This window comes from Myotis myotis, unplaced genomic scaffold, assembly GCF_014108235.1.
Source record: "Myotis myotis isolate mMyoMyo1 unplaced genomic scaffold, mMyoMyo1.p scaffold_m19_p_2, whole genome shotgun sequence".
NCBI lineage: Eukaryota > Metazoa > Chordata > Mammalia > Chiroptera > Vespertilionidae > Myotis > Myotis myotis.
The window spans coordinates 33,377,809-33,398,668 of record NW_023416324.1 but is presented as its reverse complement, the minus strand read 5'-3'; the positions used below and the strand labels follow the sequence as shown (position 1 = coordinate 33,398,668).

General features: G+C 38.2%; 1 protein-coding gene across 5 annotated transcripts in view; it reads right to left on the bottom strand.

Annotated features, from left to right (window-relative positions):
• ELAVL4 (ELAV like RNA binding protein 4) overlaps positions 1 to 20,860 on the bottom strand; it is a 149,659-nt gene that overhangs the window by 61,804 nt on the left and 66,995 nt on the right. For 2 of the 5 annotated variants that reach the window (XM_036352988.1, XM_036352992.1), the window contains exon 1: positions 2,488 to 2,656. The exons of the other annotated variants lie outside the window; for them this stretch is intronic. In XM_036352988.1, coding sequence (XP_036208881.1) covers positions 2,488 to 2,529 — 42 coding nt within the window. In that variant the 5' untranslated portion in view covers positions 2,530 to 2,656. Of the gene's footprint in view, positions 1 to 2,487; positions 2,657 to 20,860 lie in introns of those variants that run through there. 5 annotated transcript variants of the gene reach the window in all.

Below are 20,860 nucleotides of genomic sequence, written 5' to 3'. Positions count from 1 at the left end.
ACTTTACAATTTTCTTAATTTTTCTTCACCTCAATTTCCTCATTGTTCTATTTTTTAAAATCTCCCATTATATGTATTTTTATGATTTGCCTTACAACAACAGAAAATGTTATACTTAGAACAGAGAAGAGTCACTATTTCTGTCTTCACAATCTTCTCTTTTTCAAAATAGACTTTTGAAACCTCACTAATTCATACTAATTGGGCAAGAGTCAAATTGGCATTTTAAAATTCAGAAAAAATAATTTTTAAAACACCAATTTCAAAATTATTATCTTTACACTAAAATCAAACTGCATAATATATAATTCTCAGGTCCTCTCAGGACTAATTTAATATGCCCCTAAGGATAATTTGGATATAATATCTGTATATACACTAAGGTATGAAAAATAGTTTACTTCTTTGAAATCACAGATAAAAGTAAACTCGCTTGGTAAACTCTTCCAACTCTTGATATATTCTTTTTATTCCAGAAATTTACCTTTTAAAAAAAGTCAGTGGGTAACAAATATTCAGAACCAACTGTTGTCAAATTAGTGCAACCTAAAATTTCTTTAGTACAGGTACATGTTAAAGCAAGCTAATGAAATCACAATTTAATGATGATAATATAGTGCTTCCTTTGAACAGCCCCTTCCCACAACTGAAGTTAGCTCTTAAAAAGAAGAAAAGCAGTACAAAGGAACAAAAGCCACGCTAAGTTCCTTAACATTAATGAGTTCCTTTGATGGGCCAGAAGCTATTATGTTAAGTGCCAGGGATACAAAGAGAGAAAAGAGGTTCCTGCCTGTAAGGAAGTAAATAAATAAGTAAATAAGTAATTACTATATAAAGTTATAAATGTGGTAATGAAGAGGTATATACAAAGGAGCCTCGCAAAGTCCCCGGTCAGAACATGGCAAAGGCTCAGGAAGTGGAGATCCTGGATAGAGCTGATTAAAAAGTGCCTTGGGTAACACAGGAAAATGTTTTGGCAAGCAACTGCCATTGACTCTTTCCAATACTACCAACAGTTAGCACGTAATAAATGGTGACAGGTGTCTTCATCTACATTACTTCACTTAATTCTCCCACAACTTTGCAAAGTAGGCCATTGTCCTTCCGCCATTTACTGATGAGGGAGGCGTGAAGACATGAAGTCACTCAGCATGATGGAGAAATGAGGTTTCAGGTAGTGTCCACTGTCACTCAGCCAGAAGGGCAACTTGAACTCAAGTCTGAAACCAAATTCTGTGCCCTTCTCCATTTCCTAATCCAGGGGTTGCCAACCAGCGGTCCGCGGACCACTGGTGGCCCGTGAGGTCCGAAAGGTTGGCGACCGCTGTTAGAGTCTGAGGACAATGTTCCTATCACCATAACATGCAACCCAGCCATTTTAGAGAAAGCAAGTGAACTAATCTGGTTAAAACCATTCTAGGTTGTGTCTGCTATTAGTCAGTAAATATTGATAAATAAATGGATCTTACAGGAAAGATCTTGATTGAAAATTCTACATGGTGTAATGCAAAGAGCATGAGGTTTGAAATTGATCTGATCTGGGTTTGAAAACCACCTCCAGCCTTGAGCTTGGGTTAGCCACTTAGAGACTCTCCAAAGTACACTTGAAATTTCCTCACCTGAAAAATCTGAACAATTCTATCTGCTTTGCAGGGTTGCTGTAAAGATTAAAAATAACAAGTTGAAGGTATCTGGCTCAGGGCTCGCACAGGTAAGCACGCAATAGGTGTTCATTCCCCTTGTGCAAAAGTAACATTTTGAAAATATGTGCTCATTAAATAAAGTGTTGCAGGTGGTAAAGCTGACTAATCTACGAGTTGGTAAGATCAATACTTGGAATTTAATTTCTGAAGGAGAAAAGAACACTTAAGAAGGTTACTACTCATCATCTATATCGATAGCTATTTCCTTCATCTTCTAAAGCAGTGGTTCTCAACCTTCCTAATGCCGCGACCCTTTCATACAGTTCCTCATGTTGTGGTCACCCCCAACCATAAAATTATTTTCGCTGCTACTTCATAACTGTAATTTTGCTACTGTTATGAATCATAATGTAAATATCTGATATGCAGGATGTATTTAGGCGACTCCTGTGAAAGGGTCGTTCGAACCCCCAAAGGGGTCTCGACCCACAGGCTGAGAACCGCTGTCAAGGCTTCACAAACATTAATTAATCAGGTCTCACAATAATACCAATCAGGAAAATACAGAGCAAAGGGGAAGGGATTAAGCAAACTTTTAATAAAAAGCACCCTTTTTAACGCTTACAAACACAATTTCTGGAATACTCTGCCCTTTAGAAAAAACCCTCTACTGTGAATGGGTTAAAGTTAGATACTTTCGAATGAATGTAACAAGCGCAGTCATTAGGATTTCTGATTTCCAGAAAGGAAACTCCTCCTGTTTTCATGTAAAATTTCAGTAAATTGCCAGTGCACTCTGTATACTGAAAGCAGAAGGCATCTCTGGCCTTCTACATGGACCTACCCGGGGTGGAAGAGCAGGGGCTGTTCTTGGTCCACCCTCCATCTGGACCGCTCCTTCCTTTCTGTGGACCCAGGAGCAGGTACATTGACCAAATGCACTTCAAGGGGATTTTCCAGGGCCCCTTCAGAAAGGTGCAGCAGGAAGTGCAGAGCTAACACAGCAAGTGTGATCTCCCTGGAGAAATGAGATGAACTTTACAAAGCCACTAAAAAGAAATCATTAAATCACATGCTAGACTTAGGAAACTGTGTAAGCACATTTACACCCAGCACCCCATATCATCTTTATGAAGATACCGAGAGATGGGCGGGATTCTGGCCCTCCCCTCTGCCCTTACCACTTGCATTGTACAGGTGAGAAAACTAAAAGTTAAGGAGCAAAAGGAGGGTAGAGTGGCTAGCCCCTGCTCACATGTACAGTTGGATCTGAACTGAGGTCTTACCGTCACTGGCTCCCGTCTTCCTCCTTATCCACCACAACCTCCATAAGCCCTGGGAAGCACAGTCTGGACTACATCTTTCCTCAGCCAGCAATGACAGACCGAACACACTGGATTCTCTCTCGTGCTCCACCCTGCACAAGCCCTGCTACTGGCCTGGAAAGCTCTCCTCTCTCGCCTTCAGGCCCAACGGCCTTCCCCAACACCCCACCATGGCCCCGCCTCTGTTCCTGTACATGCTTCCATCACGGACATTTACCACATGGCACCGAGACTCTCCACCTTCCTGTCTCTATCATTGGACTGTGAGCTCCTTGAGGACAGGGCTGTGTGTGATTCATCTGTAACCCTGGGGACCAGTGCATAGCTCCAGATATTGTTGGTAGAATAAATGAATGAATGGATGGCTCTTCAGGTGCTCACCTGCTCTCCACAGCTAAATCTACTTTCCTTGCTCTGTTCCCCGCCTCTCTGCTCATATCATAAACCTCTCACATCTTTTCTTTTCAAAATCAATTTAAAAACAGGAGCACTTTCATCTTTTAAAGCTATATTGCTCTTATATTATTTCCCTCAACTTTCAAACTGTCCCCAAAGAGTGCATTTTTGAGGCCAGGTGTTTTCCATTTTCTGGGTAAGGCCATCTTTACAGTGACTATATCTTCACTCCCACATTCCTTCTACCTCTGATTGCCTCTGTTTCAAGCCCACACTCATATTTCATTTTTACTTCGGGTCTGAATCTGGCTGAGTCCCACAGAACATTTCCACCTGTGAGAGTTTCTCCAAGTTACACAAGCCAAAGCCAGAGCCAATGGGGGCTCAATATTTTGCTGTTATGACTGTAAGAGTTGGGCATGCCTGGCATCTTTTAAGATGAAATCTTTAAATAAATAAATATATATCTATATCTATATCTATATCTATATCTATATCTATATCTATATCTATATCTATATCTATATATATATATATATATATATATCTCAGAGAGGAACAAAGTGGGAGAGAGAGACAGAAACATCAATAATGAGAGAGAATCATTGACTGGCTGCCTCCTGTATACCCCCCACTGTGATTGAGCCTGCCACCTGGGCTCAATGTGCCCTGACCAGGAATCACACCGAGACCTTCAGGTTCAAAGGTCGATGCTCAACCACTAGGCAACACTGGCCGGGATGGCATTATTTTTTTTAAAAACAAATGAGTGAATAGATAATCGTGTAATTACTTCTACATTCAAATGAAGTCAAATACCTGCTAAACATCTACTTGTGCTCTGTACAAATGGTGTGCTTTCAAATGCTTGGAAAATTATTCTTCTACTCTTAAAAATGTTTAATGGAGAGTTGTTTGTTTTAAGTCTCCAGATTGCTAATGAAAACAAAGGAGCTTTGAGATAAAAATAAACTGTATTCCTCACTTTCATCTTTTAATCTTAAAATTTTAATGTAAGTTTATGCAATAGTATACACAATGAAAAGAGGAAAAATACATAAAGGTTTTTATCTATATTTTAAAACTAATGTTTCCCAGTTGCTGACACTTGGTCATCAAGTAGGTTTATATACAATTCCAGTTAGTATAGGAGCCTGAATACTTTGACCTATGAAAATACACATTCAACATTAAGTACAAGAAAGTGCAAGACTAAAAAGTAGCAAACTCAAGAATTTAATTCAGGATTTCAGACCCCAAAGCCCTTTTATCAAGTGCCTTCTTCATAGAGCCTTGGGCCTCTGAGGGCCTAGGACTCCAGGAGGATGGAGCCAACACAGTTCTGTGACAGAAGCTGGCTGATCTAGTCTCTACCATATTGATTTGAAGCAAATCAAATCTTAATCTTTCTATGGCATCCACAATCCTTCCTGGGATGGTATGTCCTCAGTTTTAAGATATCTGCTCTCCTACTTGAAGGCTATGCAATACAAAGTAACTCACACATTTTAGCCTAAATCTTCTCTCCCTGTGAACCCTGCAAAAAATGACCAATATTTAAAATGCATTCCCTAATGCAAGGATGGTTCAACATATGCAAATCAATGTGATACATCACATTATATAACATTAACAGAATGCAGGGAAAAAATCATATAATCATCTCAATAGCTGCAGAAAAAGCATGCAAGAGATTTCAACATCCATATGTGATAAGAACTCTTAATGAATTAAGCATAGAAGAAACATATCACAACATAATAAAGGACATATATGATAAGTCCATAGCTAACATTATACTCAATGGTAAAGAGTTGAAAGCTTTTCCTCTAAGATCAGGAATAAGACAAGGATGCCCACACTTACCACTCTTATTTCACATACTTAAAGTGCTAGCTAGAGCAATTAGGCAAGAAAAAGAAATAAAAGGTATAAGAATTAGAAAGGAAGAAGTAAAATTATCTCTATTTGCAGACAACATAATTTTACATATAAAAATCATAAAAATCAACAAAAATCATTAAATCTAATCAAAGAATTCAGTAAAGTTGCAGTATACAAAATTAACATACAAAATTAGTAGTGTTTCTGTATACTAAGAACAAACTTTCTGAAAAAGAAATAAAGAAATTGATCCCATTTATTATAATGTCAAAATACTTAGGAGAATAAATTTAATCAAGGAGGCAATAGTTCTCTACACTGAAAACTACAAGAAATTGATGAAAGAAATCAAAGAAAAGACAAATAAATGAAAAAGTATTTCTTGCTCATGGATTGAAAGTATTACATTTGTTAAAATGACAATACTACCACAAGCCATCTATAGATTCAATGCAATCACTGTCAAGATTCCCATGGCATTTCCTTTTTTTTTTTTTTTTTTTTTTTTTTTTACAGAAGTAGAAAACACTCCTAAAATTTATTTGGAACCAAAAAAGACACCAAATATCTCAAAAAATTCTGAGACAGAAGAACAAAACAGGGATATCACACTTCCTGGTTTCAAACTATACTAATCAAAACTCTGTTACCAGCATAAAAACAGATAGGCCAATGGAACAAAATCCAGAGCCCAGAAATAAGCCCAAGCAAATATGGTCAACTAATACTTGACAAAGGGGCCAAGACTTCTCAATGAAGAAAGGCAGTCTATTCAATAAATGGTGCTGGGATAGTAGGATATTCACATGTAAAAGAATGAAAGTGGACACACCTTATACCACTCACAAAAATTAACTCAAAATGGATTAAAAACTTAAATGTAAGACCTGAAACCATGAAACTCCTAAAAAACATATAGAACAAAGCACCTTGACATGGGTCTTGGTAATGATTTTTTGGATATGACATCTAAAGCATAAGCAATAAAATAAAAAATTAACAAATGGGATTACTTTATATTAAAAAGCTTCTGCACAGCAAAATAAACCATAAATAAAGTGAAAAGACAACCTATAAATGGGAAGAAAACGTGCAAACTGCATATCTGATAAGAGGTTAATATGCAAAACATATAAAGAACTAATACAACTCAATAACAAGAAACAAATAACCCAATCTAAAATGGGCAAAGGACCTAAAGAGACATTTATCCAAAGAGGATATACAAAAGGCCAACAGGTACATGAAAAGATGCTCAACATCACTAGTCACTAGGGATATCACTTGTCTCAACATCGCATGCCTATCACAATAGAATGGTCATCCTCAAAAAGACAAGTGATAACAAATGCTGGTGTGGACGTGGAGAAAAGGGAATACTTGTGCATTGCGGGTGAAAATGCAAATTAGTGCAGCCACTATAGAAAACAATATGGAAGATCCTCAAAAAATTACAAATAAAACTACCATACAATTCAACAATTCCACTTCTGGGAATATATCTAAAGGTAACAAAAACTCTAACTCAAAAAGCTATCTGCATCCCATGTTCATAGCAGCATTATTACAATAGTCATGGAAACAACCTAAGAACCCATCATTAGATTAATGGATAAATAAGATGTGGTACATATATACAATAGACTATTATTCAGCCATAAAAAATGAAATGATGAAATCCTACCATTTGCAACTACATGGATGAACCTTGAAGGTATCATGCTAAATGAAATGTCAGACAAAGACAAACACTGAATGATCTCATGTATATGTAGGATCTAAAATTTAAAAAACCAAACTCATAGAAAAGGAGATCAGACTTGTAGTTACCAGATATAGAGGTGGAGGAGGGAGGGGAAATTGGAGGGAGATGTTCAAAAGGTAAAAACTTCCAATTATAAGATAAGTAAGTGCTAGGGATATAATGTACAGCATGTTGACTAGCTAACACTGTTGTTTAATATGTAGGAAAGTTTAAAAAGTAGAGTCTACGAGTTCTCATCATAAGGAAAAAATCTCCCTTTTATTCTTTCTCTTATTTTTATTGTATCTATGTGAAAAGATGGATGTGAGCTGAACCTATTGTGGTAATCGTTTCACAATATATGTAAATCAAACCACCATGCTGTACGCCTTAAACTTATATAGTGACATATGTCAATTATTTCTCAATAAAACTGAACAAAGAAGTACAGCCGAGGGAAACTGAACTATTTTTTAAAGTTTGCTTGTATTAAGCCCGGCTGGTGTGGCTCAGTGACCTATGAACCAGGAGGTCACTGTTAGACTCCCAGTCAGGGCACATGCTCAGGTTGTGGGTTCAATTTCCAGTAGGGGGCATTCAGGAGGCAGCCAATCAATGATTCTCTCTCACCATTGATATTTCTATCTCTCTCTCCCTCTTCCTTCCCCTCTGAAATCAGTAGGAATATCTTTAAAAAATGCTTTTATTAATTACCTACTATGTGCCCAGCCTTGAACCAGGTTCTTTACATATTCTAAAAACTAATCCTTTAAATAAGCCTATGACTTAGGTATTATTAGCTTCATTTTACAATGAAAACGAGGTTCAGACAACTTAGTGGCTTTACAGATAAGTGGAGAAGGAAAAAAAACAAACAGACCCTTGATTTCTCTGACTCCAAAGCCCATACTCTTATAGAAATTAAGATCCTATGATAATGCCAGTAACTACTGCATTTCTTAGTTCCACAAAGAACAATTGAATGATTATTGATTACTCAATAAAACATCCTGGCTGACCCTGACCTTAGCTGATTGATTGACTAAACCTTCTTTCTGACTTCCTCAGAAGCCTTTATCTCATTTCATAGCCTCAACTATAAGGAATGAAGCCTCTCCCTCATAGACTGAGGACCCCTAACCTACTTATGAATTCTCCATGTTGGGTTTTACTGCAACCCAATCATTTAATTTCCTGCTACTCCAGGGCTGACCACCCCACACCCTGAGTGCAGATCAGACAAGCCCATCACCCCCTAAGTCAGCAGCCTAGCTTTGCAGCTAGACACTGGCTGAAGCACTGGTGGTGTCACTGTGTGTCCACAAACAAGTACTCGATAGTTCCACTCTTCAACCTATTATCTCAATCTATTTTTAAAATGGCATTCCATTATGTGAGACTATAGAATATCACACAATAGATAATATCTACTAAAATTTACTTATGCTATTATCTATCTTCCCACTCTAATACAAAAGCTTCATGAGGGCAGGGGTTTGTCTTAGTCACCGCTGTATCTCCCAACACCTACAATGGTACCTGGCACATATCAGACACTCAACAAATGCTTGGAGAATGGGACACGAGTTAATATTGTATCATGACAACGATGATCACTGGCACTTTATATGCCAAGCACCATTCTAAGTCCTTAATATTGATTGGCCCATCAAATCCTCATAACAACCTTAGTTTACAGATGAAGAAACTGAGACATCAGGGAGAGTAAGTGATTTGTTCAAGGTCACGACTGGTAAAGCCAGGATCTGAACTGAAGCCTGGTGGTCTTGATAGAAAGTCCCTATTAACCACTAGGCTAAATGCCTTAGTTAGTCATTTAGTCCCTACCTTTTAAGAGATGAATTTTGCAAAATGGAAGCCAGAATACAGGCTTTAGAATCAAACAGACGAGGCTTGGAATCCCAAGTCTGACATTTCCTATCCATGTGACCTTGTGCAAGTTATGTAAACTACATGGTTCTCTTTCTTCAAAATGGGAGTAAAAATATCTGCTTCCTAGAGTTGTTGTGAGGTTTAATGAGATAACTTAAGTAAAATTCTTTTGGAAAAGCCTGACAATACACCACTACAAAGTGTCACTATTATTGTGATTATCATTGTTAATAGCGTGGTACAGACAGCAAGTGATAAAAAGGAGTCTATAATAGCAATTTCAACCAGTGTGCCACAAGAATTTTTAAAACATACAATATGTGACTATTTAGTCAGAGGCACTGACCTCTTTTCCTTTTTTAGATTGTCCAACAAAACGTTACAATAGCCAACGTAACAACAGCCATCCGGTGTGAATGAATCAAAATTATACCTTTTTTGTCAGATAGGCAAAAATATATTTTTTTGATATGCCACAGAATTTTAGTAACTAGTTTATATGTGCCATGAGATGAAAAAGATTGAAAGTTGATGGTCTAGAAGACAGAAGAATTACTGAGGAATTACAAGTGAGTCATGGTGATCAGGAAAAGTATCATGTACATAGACATACTTAAGATTTTTAACTCAAAGTTTCAGAACTGTGGTTGGTGAGCAACAATAGGGTTAAAGCCAGTCTACATGACAAGGGGGCTTTGGGTCCAATGCCCCTCTCCTAGGCCAGAGGTTCACAGGGCACTTGATGGGAAACCATTATGGACAACTTAAGCAATAGCCAACTACATAATTCAGTTAACAATGAATTACTAAGCACCTATTAGGTGCCACACCCAGAGATAAACCCAGTTCTGAGTGTTGAGGTGGTAATGAAACAGAAATAAATTATTGAGTATGCTGTGTGGAAGAACAATGACGGAAGGAGATTGACATTGCTAACAGAGGCGGCTCTCACCCAACTTTCCTGGGTGAGAAGGGCCTCCTACTCGTCTCATGGTGAAGAAAAGCAGAGGACGTTTGAGACCAAGGGATCTTTTTGAGCACAGGTGCGGAACAGTGTGGTGCAGTTCCACAGTGGAAGATAAACGGAAGGCAGGAGGCTGCAGGATGGGAGGCAGGAAAGGAGGGCATAAGCCATGCCACGGAGGGTCTCCTGGGCCTTGTGAAGGCGGCTGAGCTTGGTCCTGATCCACACATCAATTAAGTAGCCATCTCTGAGACCACATCTCAACTGTGTGCTTATAGCAAATACAATGGTTTCCCATGAAATACAAACAAAACAGCACTGAGAGAGAGAAAGAATATATTATTTTTTTAGGCTCACTGCCGAATTTTCTTTGGGGCCCTATTTTTCTTCCTGAATAGATCATGGGCATTTTTAGCACAAGTGTAGTTCATCACCACCTCATGATACTGTTCCCCTTTTGTACTCTAAGGTCGTTTTCAACTCAACTCTGTTCAGCAAATGTTATTCTCCCTCCCCCAGTGCTTTGAACAACTTGGTAAATATTTGCTGAATTGGGCTGGATTCATTGAGCAATGACTATGTAGGTAACCTTGTGCCAACAGCAAAGGCTGGGGCTTAAAAGTAGGGGGAGATAAAAAGATGATTATCATAGCACCTTCACCTCAATAAATTTGAACTTCTAATGATGCAAATGAGACATGCATGGCAATCATATACATTCCACCAGGCAGACTGCAGGGTGTTGCATTTGTTCAGGAGTAGCCTTTGCCTGTGGTGGGAATCTAAATCCCACTTTCCCCAGACATTCAACTCCTTGAGGGCAGGGGGCTGTATCTCCTTTCCTACTAAATCCTCAGAGACCATCAAATAGGAAGGGATTGGTAAGTATTATCAAATCAATCTATTTAATCCCCACAACAACCCTGAGAGGTATAAGTCATTTTGTAAATGTGGAAACGGAGAAATCATGTCACTTGCCAGTGGTTATAAAGGTTAGCAAGTGGTACAGTAAAAATAACAATAATAATGATAACAATAGTAATTATTATTTTTCAATGTAAGGAAGACTGCCCTTCATTTATTATTCTCTATATGTCTCTACCACAGGACTCTCTTCCCATACTAAGATGGTAAATGTTCTCTCCCCCTGAAAGAAAGTTGAAGTTTATAATTTGAGATATTGAGCTCTGGTTGGCTTTTTTTCTGCTGCCAGGTTTAGTTGCTACAAAAGACACTGAATGGCTTTAGGACAGGTGCATCTGCCACATTGCAGGGAAGGACATTCTTTAACACAAAGTTTTCCCAATACTCTCCCATTCCCTCCCCAGTCCCCAAGTGAGAATTAATCCAACTTCAATTTAATTCAGTAAATCTTTATTGAATACCTACTATGTGCTAGGCACTTTTCTCAGTACTTCCAAAATAAAATACACCACAAGAAAAAAGTCTTTGAGCCTGTCCCTCTTGTGATTAAATCATATCTTACCCACTTTCATGTGAAGTAAAACCTCAAGGGCAGCCAGGGAACCCTCTAGAACAGAGACCAACTGAACCACCTATCTTTTAAATTGAATCACTTATCTTTGTAAATCAGTACAATGCTAACCCATAGTAGGCATTTTAATAAATTTTCATGGAATGAAAAAAATCTTTTAAATTTTGCTCTGTAATTAGACAGACCTGAGTTCAAATCAAATCCTGCCCTAGTCAATTACTGGCTGTGTAACCTTAATTTACCTTTCAAAACTTCAGTTAGATTATCCATAAAATAGGAAAATTAACATTTACTTTTTAAGATTGTTTTAAGGATTAAAGGTGATGTTGTGTGTAAGGCACAGTGCCTGATTCATAACTAGAGCTCAAGAAATCAAAGCTAATTTCATTATTTCCCGTCTTACCTCTAGGTCACCTCCACTACTTATTTTTGTCATCATTATTATTGTAGCTTCAACTGGGTAGCAGGGACAACGAATGAGGTTTGCTAGTTAAATATTCTGATTAAGAGCAAACCCCAACATACACCATACAGACATCAATTTGTCAAAGACTTAGAATACAATGTTCCACATCAATTCTGAAATAATCAGAAGTCATCCTTTCTTTAATAATTTGGGAAGATTCTAGAGATTTTATATTGTATAGCTCTGAAAAAAGTTGACTTTTCTCCCTTGGGATAACACAGAGCTCACTATCATCTAGAACAAAGTTTCTCAAATTTTACTGACCATGATCCAACAAAGCAAAAAAAAAAATTATATTGAACTTCATATCACAATTCAGAACACAGATAACTGAAGCAAAAGTTTTATGATATAATACTTAACCTTATTAAGTATCAGCCACTGATATTTTCTTTTCTATTGTATTCCATTCTAGCATGCTATTGTTTTAATTTCTTTAAATTCTGGTCAAGACCTAGTAAAATAATTGGCAAAACTAGAAACTAATAATTTACTAATATTATTATCCGTCTGTTAGAATGTATCAAGGATATAGTTTAACTGACCCTCCCATTAAGCTCTAAAGTTGTATTAATTCCATTTTATATATTAAGAAACTGAAGGTTAGGTGACTTGGACTAAACAGACTCCTGCAAGTTGATGACAGACCCAAGACTCACAAGTTTTCTAACTGTGGTTCAGTATCTTTAAAAAAATTATAACTAAATTCAACATTTATTGAAAACCTACTATGGGCCCAGCACTTAAATAAGAGAGCACTTGACATGATCTCTGCCCTCCAGGGCTCACAGACTACCAGGAGTGACATGCACTTGGAAGTTTAATAGGTGCTTTTCTATTCTGGAGGAAATAAGCTTATTCCCAAACCACTGCCCACCTGGGCACACATTATCCCACAAAATAAGCACTGGTACCTGTTGGTGAGAGAAAGCAGTGTACTCCACTCCTTCAATGGCACATTTCTTTACCACCTGAAATAAAGTTGACATTTTTCCTCCTACTGCTTTTGGCACTGTAACCCTAAAAGCAATTCGCAATGTGACTTCACCAATGAGCATCATCGTCATAACATCACCCTATGATTAGAATAGTTCTTTAATGACGATTCCCTCTGAATAACCAATATCTACTTTAGAAACATCTTTAGGGTGACTTCAATTTCTGAGAAATCATGACTCAATAAAGACAGCTCTTGACCCTGCAAGACAATCAGGAAACTATAGTTCTCTGACCTAAGACATTCCCAAAGCTATCAGTTCAAATAAAGTCGAAACCGAGTCAAAACACCCTATGCGTTCTAAATCATAACTTCTACTTGTCTCTCTGGCTTTATGCTTACACATCCTAAGCTGCATTCCCACCAGACTATTTGTCATTCCTTAAGCAAGTTCCCATCTCGGCGTCGTCACTCTTACTCTTCCCTCCACACAGAATTCTCCTTTCTCCAAATTCTTCTGCCTACCTAGCCTTCCTGGCTCCACTCAAAGCCTCCATGAAGCCTTGTTTCCTTCCCCCAACAAGAAAGAAGGTCTCTCTCTGTTGTCCATTATACCTCCTCAGCCAAGACACATTTTGCACTCTGCCTGTTATTGTCCTTATTGACTACAATGGAATATATATTAAATGCTGCCACATTCCAAGTGGCACCTAGAATGTGGTTTCTTGCAATAGACATGCAATTGTGTTGGCTGATTCCACACCAGAAAAATTGGTCTAGAAAATGAATTGCTTCCCCCTCCCTGTCACCCCCTGAGAAGTAAACTTTGGCCAAGCTAGATGTATTCCCAAACACTCGGGAGCTAGGGCTTCCGGAATTGCTAAACATATAACCTAAGGCAGGTGGCTGAGCTTTATTTGCTATAGAAAGGGGTTAACAGTACCTGTCCTAACTACATGAAAGACATCAAACTGACACCATCGGACACAAATTATACAATGTTAAGTGGATGTGAGAAATGATCTCCACGGTCACAGGTCCACTTCAGTAGAACTGTGCTGGGAACAGCTGAAGTCCTAGAAATGCAAACTTGCTCCTCTGTTCTTGGAGTATTCACACAAGCAAATGGTTTAGGAAGAATACTGTTAAGAACATACCAACTGTGAGTCCATACCTCCAAAATTCACTAATTGGAGACCTTTTTAAGAGATTTTATTAACGCTCTTCTAAGCTCAAAGGCTATTTTTCTTCTTGCAGATAACCTTAAGCCAGAGGTATAAAGCAGGAAGGAATTGAGATTCAAGTATCGGCTTAAATATGGATGAATTTTCAATTTTTAATAATACAAACACTTATCTAGCAAGAATATACTAAGGATATCCACTCCCCTGCCCATTCACCTGCTCAAATCTCTCACTCAATTATTTCTTTTTGGCCTTTTCATTAATAAGTGTGAGATTTTTCGCGGCTAACCTATGCAAAACCATCTCTTATGCTACCCTTTCTTCAAAGTCAAGACCCTTCCACAGATATATTTCTGCCCATACAAACACATTCTAAAAATCGATCACAATTCTTCCAGAGACCTTGTGCACCATATACAGGCTGCTTACAAAATCCCGAGGAGAACCTTGGTGAAACTTTGAAATAGATACACATGGAAAGAGAAAAGTTCTATTGTCTGTCTGTTTCACAGTAAAGGCCTTTCTTATAAAAGCATCGAGCCTGCAAAATGACACTTGGAGGATCAGATCAATTTAGAGCCCCTTCCCCTAGTTTTAAGGGTGAAATTGAAGGAAAGAAAATGACTCCCCTTAACATCCTTACCATGATGGTATGGAGTGTAATTCAAAATCCATGACATTAAAACAATGTTCTAAGGCAGTGATGGCGAACCTTTTGAGCTCGGCGTGTCAGCATTTTGAAAAACCCTAACTTAACTCTGGTGCTGTGTCACATATAGAAATTTTTTGTTATTTGCAACCATAGTAAAACAAAGACTTATATTTTTGATATTTATTTTATATATTTAAATGCCATTTAACAAAGAAAAATCAACCAAAAAAATGAGTTCGCGTGTCACTTCTGACACGCGTGTCATAGGTTTGCCATCACTGTTCTAAGGCTATGTTTTTAGTTTAAGTCTTGAACCCCTTTAGGGACTCTTTGTATTATTTCCTTGCCCACACTGGTCACAGCAACAGGTCCCAATTTAAAACAGTTTGTGAATTTATTTAATGTGCCTATATATTCACCCTTCAGAGCCTTGGGGAAAAGGTACAAAATTAGGCTAGGCTTGACACCACCCGCTACCCCTTCCAAGTGTGTGTGATCAACAGCTACGTCAACGCGTTGGGGGTGATTTTCCTCCTTTCTCTTCCCTCCCCTTCAAATGGGAGGGTAATAAATTGAGGGCCAGCCTTCTGCTCACATCTCCAACACCTCTTCAGTCAATCTGATCACTTCTGGAGCTGTTTGCACTGCCAAAGCCATCCGTCACCCTGCCTCACCAAGCAGGAGAAGGAAAACTGATGGCAAGTTAGAAAAATCTCATTAAGCCACTTTTTGCTTCAACCTTTTCACTACTCCTTAAGAGAGAGAGAACTTCAAAATTCACCCTATTAGGAAAACCAGAGGAATTGAGAAAAAAAGCTGATGTAGTTAAGGGGGAAAAATAGCTCCGAAGTAAGTTGGTTTCTGGGCCAAAGTCAAATAACTCACAGGTTATATTATCTATATCTATATCTATATCATCTATATCTATATCTATATCTATATCTATATCTATATCTATATCTATCTATGGCAAACATTGAGACCATATCAATTAGCCTTAACCCATTTTTCTTTCTGGTTGACTTCTGAATTTCCCGACAGACTCTTTCATGAAACTAAAAAAATAGCACTGATTAAAATTAATTTTATATTCACCTTTTTTCTCTTTTAATGACTACATCCCATGTTAATTCTAATTTTGAAGGAAATCATAGACATAACTTCCAAAATCCTAGGAGAATGCAGAAAACTTAAAGCCGCACAATCCCAGAGAAAAACTGAGGGCTTGTCTATGTTTAAAAGCCACTGTGAGTCACACTGCCCCACGAGTTCTGGGGAGAAGATGGAGACTATGAGGGTAACATGTGATGTCACTTCTCCCCAGGACATCTGGCCTGAGCAGAAAGACTGATATACTGAAGGGACCTCTAACGCCCTCTAAGCACCTTTGATACACAGGTTCTGTGTATGACTGGTGCCTTCCAATGCCATTTCCCAAGTGATCATCACAGAAACTCCATGAACCAGGCATTACCACCCCCATCTCAAAGATGGGAAATTGAGGCTCAGAAAGCTCAAATACCTCTTCCAAGATCACCCAATTACTAATTGGAAAAGGCAGGATTCTGACCCAAATCCACCTGACGTTAAAGTCCTTTGAATTTCCTGGTTTCTTAAATCAAAGAGCCATCTCTCCAGAGGGTTGCCTGTGCACACACACCACAAAGATCCCTTGGGTCCAGAGATAGACTCATGGTTCCTTGGCCTCTGAGCTGCCCCTGCCAACAAAGACATGGGAATAACGTTATCTAGTAGAAACAAATCTAATTTTTCTACACATACAAGTCGATGTAATGTGTTTTTAGTCCCATCTGCAGACTGGCCCTCTGGGTCCTAATCACAATAACCAGGTTGTTTTCAGGATTAGAACCTTCTCCATTACAGAGGTGATTAAAATATAATCAAGCTAGAAAGTTATCCTCCCCCAAAGCCACGTAAAACAGAGAAACTCCAAAATAAAACCAATTTACATATTTTAGCCCAAATTAAAAAGCAAAAGCTAAGGAATCCCTTTTAATATCCTGAATAATAAATGCACATTTATGTAAAGCTTCCTTTGGGGAACGGTTACTATGAGGACAACATTCCCAATATTATTCATAAATATCACTTTTGTTTTTGGTGTTACAGTAAGAATCTGGACTTGTGGAAATTGTACTATCTGTACCAAATGCAACAAAAGAGATAACTAAGACATGTACAATATCCAGAATTTTATTTGTGTGGTTGGCTGCATTACAAAAAGTAACATAGAAAGGATGAGTCAAATCTGGTCAAAATCACAAATTGCAGGGACTTAGTAGTTGACTCCATTTTAAGTGAGTACTTTTCCTACTGAAAGTTTCATTAGTTAAGACTGCAAGTTCTTAGGCTTTCCACGACAGGCTTTTAAATAGCATTTAAAGCTAAAGTTTATCATGAACGCTTATTTACTACTACTGTATCTTCAAAGGGGGCACTCGAAAAAATGTTCAACGGAGCCTGTTATTTTTCATTTGCAAATTAGAAAGCAAAACTCTAAAGGGTTTATACTGGCAGCTTAGGAAAACACAGACTACTTGAGATGCCATTACTGGTACATCCTAGGGTGCAGTGAGGGTCATGGCTGTCATTCTATTTCTCTCTCTCTCTCTCTCTCTCTCTCTCTCTCTCTCTCTCTCTCATACACTGAATGCAGTATCTAAGTGTGTATGACAAAGAGACTCTATGATTTCTGCTCCACTGACAAACTTACAGTTTGCACAGGGGCGTGCCAAGAGGCTCACTATCTTCTCGGGTCCTCCTTAGAAGCTAACATGGGGAAAGGCATTCAAAGAATCATTTCTGTCAGAAGCAAAGCATTCCTATTTCTGTAAAATTAACAGGTTCTACCCAAACTCCACAGCCAGCTGATGGAAAATAAGTTCCTTCCAACTGTCCAAACTGTACTTTTTCCTGAGGGTGAACAGCTGGATACATAAAATCTTATAGACAAAAATGTCCAGATCTTTTACTTTTATCTTCTGCAGTCATGCCTAGACTCATAAATATGAAAGGAAAAACATTTCTGTACTTGAATGTTCCAACAGATCTTTTCTCATAATTTGACATAAACCTTTGTGTAACAACCAACCTTAAAATCCCTCACCCCAACTTTATCCCCAATCACAGGGACTTGGCCTCTAACTATGTCTTTTGATTAGTGTCAGAAGAAAAAGAAATAGTGACCTTGAATTGTACGTTCCAAAGAAAGGCACAGAAGTTAGTCCTCAACAAATACATCTTCATCCAACAAAAATGACAGTTAGCCTCTACTATGAACACTGTTGACAAAACAACTTCAAGGGCTAGCTGTTAGAGAAGAGTAGACAGTCGAAGGCAACTGATTCATACAATGAGCAGGAGTGAATTCAAGCCCACAAAGTTCCCAGAGAGAGGAAACCTCTCTGCTGTGGTTTTTTTTTTTTTTCAGAATTCGCCATCTTGGCTGGAATTGTTTCACTCGTTCTTCACATCCTGAAAAAAAGAACTATACTTCTTATAGAAAAAAAGTATGAATTACATTTTTTTATAACTTTAAAATGAGTAATTTAAAAATTAAGCTCAATTTTAAATGTTATTTTCAAACCAAGAGTCCAAGAGAATTTATTTTCAGGCGAGACCTATAACTTGTAATTTATTTCCATTAAAAAAAATATAACCCTGGCCTGGTAGTTCAGTTGATTGGAGCATCATCCCATACACCTAAAGGTTGCGGGTTCGATTCCCGGTCAGGGCACATGCCTAGATTGCAGGTTCGATCCCCGGGTGGGGTGCGTACAGGAGACAACCGATCATTGTTTCTCTTTCACATCAATGTTACTCTCTCTCCTCGATTTTTCTCTCTACCCATTCCTCTCTCTCAAATCACTAAAAATACCCTCAGGTGAGGATAAAACATTATATGTGCTAGTTTCATATTTTACTTTTATGGTTAAAAATAAGGCTTCCCCCAAACAATAACAAAAACCCAAGCACAATAACTGCACTGACCTTATGTCTCCAACATTTTCACTGCTTTCTCAACCAATTATTTAAAAATTCCATTATGGCATTCAGCATTTCTTGATTCTTGCAGAGGGAGGATCCGTAGTGAGGGGGGTAGAAATAGCTCTGATATTAGATACAACAAGGATCTGAATAATAATCTTCCCCAAAGCGAAAATGGTCAGTTCTAAAATGGTCCGGCAAAAGGCAAACTCTCAGGGGTGGAGGGAGAGCATGGGCAAAAGAGAAGGAGATGAAGAGAAAGCTGCCAGCCTGTTACAGGGGCACTGATACTACTTAAGTTATTTCTTAATGAATGTACAAGAAACAGCATAAATATTACCATTGCGCTGAGTGGATGTGAACATCCAAAGCAAGTTAGCTGGCTGGCTGACTGCTTTTTCATTTTTTGTTCTTTTGTAACAATTCCATTTCCAAAGTGTTTGATTCCTAACACTGATGCTCCAAAGCTTTTGTGAGCACACTGCCTGAATACTTAATGAGATAAACAATAAACAAAATGGCTCGTCTCTGGTGCCCCCAGCTAGCATCCCAAACTGGATATAATTAAAGGTGTGAACAAGCAAGCAAGGAAGTAATGAATCTGCAAAGTCAAGGTTCTGAGAAATTATCTGGCAACCGGAACGACACCAGTTCAAATTTATCGCTCATTAGCTCTTATAACGGCAAGGTGCAGACCCACATGGTGGTACCCCTCTCCACTCTTGTCCTCCAGCCTTTTTTCTTTCCATTTCTAGATGGCTAATTTATGACAATTACTGCTGTGACAACTCCCACCCACCTAACCACCCACAGATCACCTTTCATTTTACCCTTAGATAGCTGCTGACCTATAAAAGCCTTATACCCTTAAAATACGCTGAGATTTTAAAAATACAAAGATGTTCTCAACACACACACACACGCCCCACAAACTCACAAAACAAAGCATGAGATGTTAACGCAGCCACCCATCTTCTCCTTGTTTTTTTTATTTTATTTTATTTTACTTTATTTTTTTTTACCAATGGTTAAAGATTAGGTTCAAATGCTCCAAAGCAAAAACAACTCTCCTTCCATATACTCACACGTTTTCATTCGAATCCAACCCATGATTAAAAGGGCAACTACTAGCTCTCAAATATGATTATAGATTTGAACGTTTATAGTCTTCAAGTGGCAACAATAGAAAAATGTTTGGTTAGTAACAGAAGTCTATGGGGTCTGGATAAATCTTTTTGAGGAAGTTTTGCCTTTTTCTAATAAGATAGCTCTTAGAGTTTGTGAGGAGAGGAAGCCTCTTCTTAAGGGGAGCCAGCCCAGTTAGGTTTTATTCCCACTTTTGGATGTATATATACTTGCATGTATGTATATACACATTTGGTTATACCAAATAAGAAAAGCTTAAGACAGGTGCAGGATTCTAGAAACATACATGCTTACCCTGATACACACACAGTGTCTCTCTCATACGTATACTTTCTGCATGTCTCTCAAACGGATGGGAGAATGGATAGTGGCAATAAAATGTTGACCGATTACAAAAGGGGAATAGGCCAATTCTGTATGATATGGCCCATCGACTGGGAAACAGTAAGATAAAAGCCTGAGAATGTTTATGTCCCTTCATACCCCCCAAATTCTCAATGACATTGGGGAAAAATACTGCATTGCAGCATTTGCCAGCGCACCCTCATATGTCTAGCATCCACTGGCCATGTCACCAACAAATGTACATATTAAGTGTCCAGGCACATAAATAAGTGCTTGGTGGCCACAGATCATTGGGCCCGAGGAAGAAATTTGTCAAGGCCAAAGTACTTCTGTCCATGCACAATGACCTCTATCAAGACCACCATTCCTTACTGGTGGTACACACAGATAATTTATTTAATTTTTAAAATTAAAATAAAGCATTAAGATGCAAAGGACTAATTGAAGCAGCATATCTCCTTATGGGCGGAATAGCATTTAGTCTCCATACAGGAAGAGAATACACCCACAATAAGGAAATAGTGCAAAGGGAAAATATAAAAACCAAAGAAAAGGACTTGCCTGGAGGAAACCCTTTCATTGTTCACAGTAACTCTTAACTGAGAAAAAACCCTTAATTTACCCTCAAATTCTTTCAGAAATATTGAACACACACACAACACAATGTTCATGCAATGACTTCTAGATTTGAAATTTCAAATAGATTACCCCCAATAGAAATGCTAAGTTTAAAATATCTGAAGTCTAACATGTCCCGAACCCTATTACAAGACTGAAT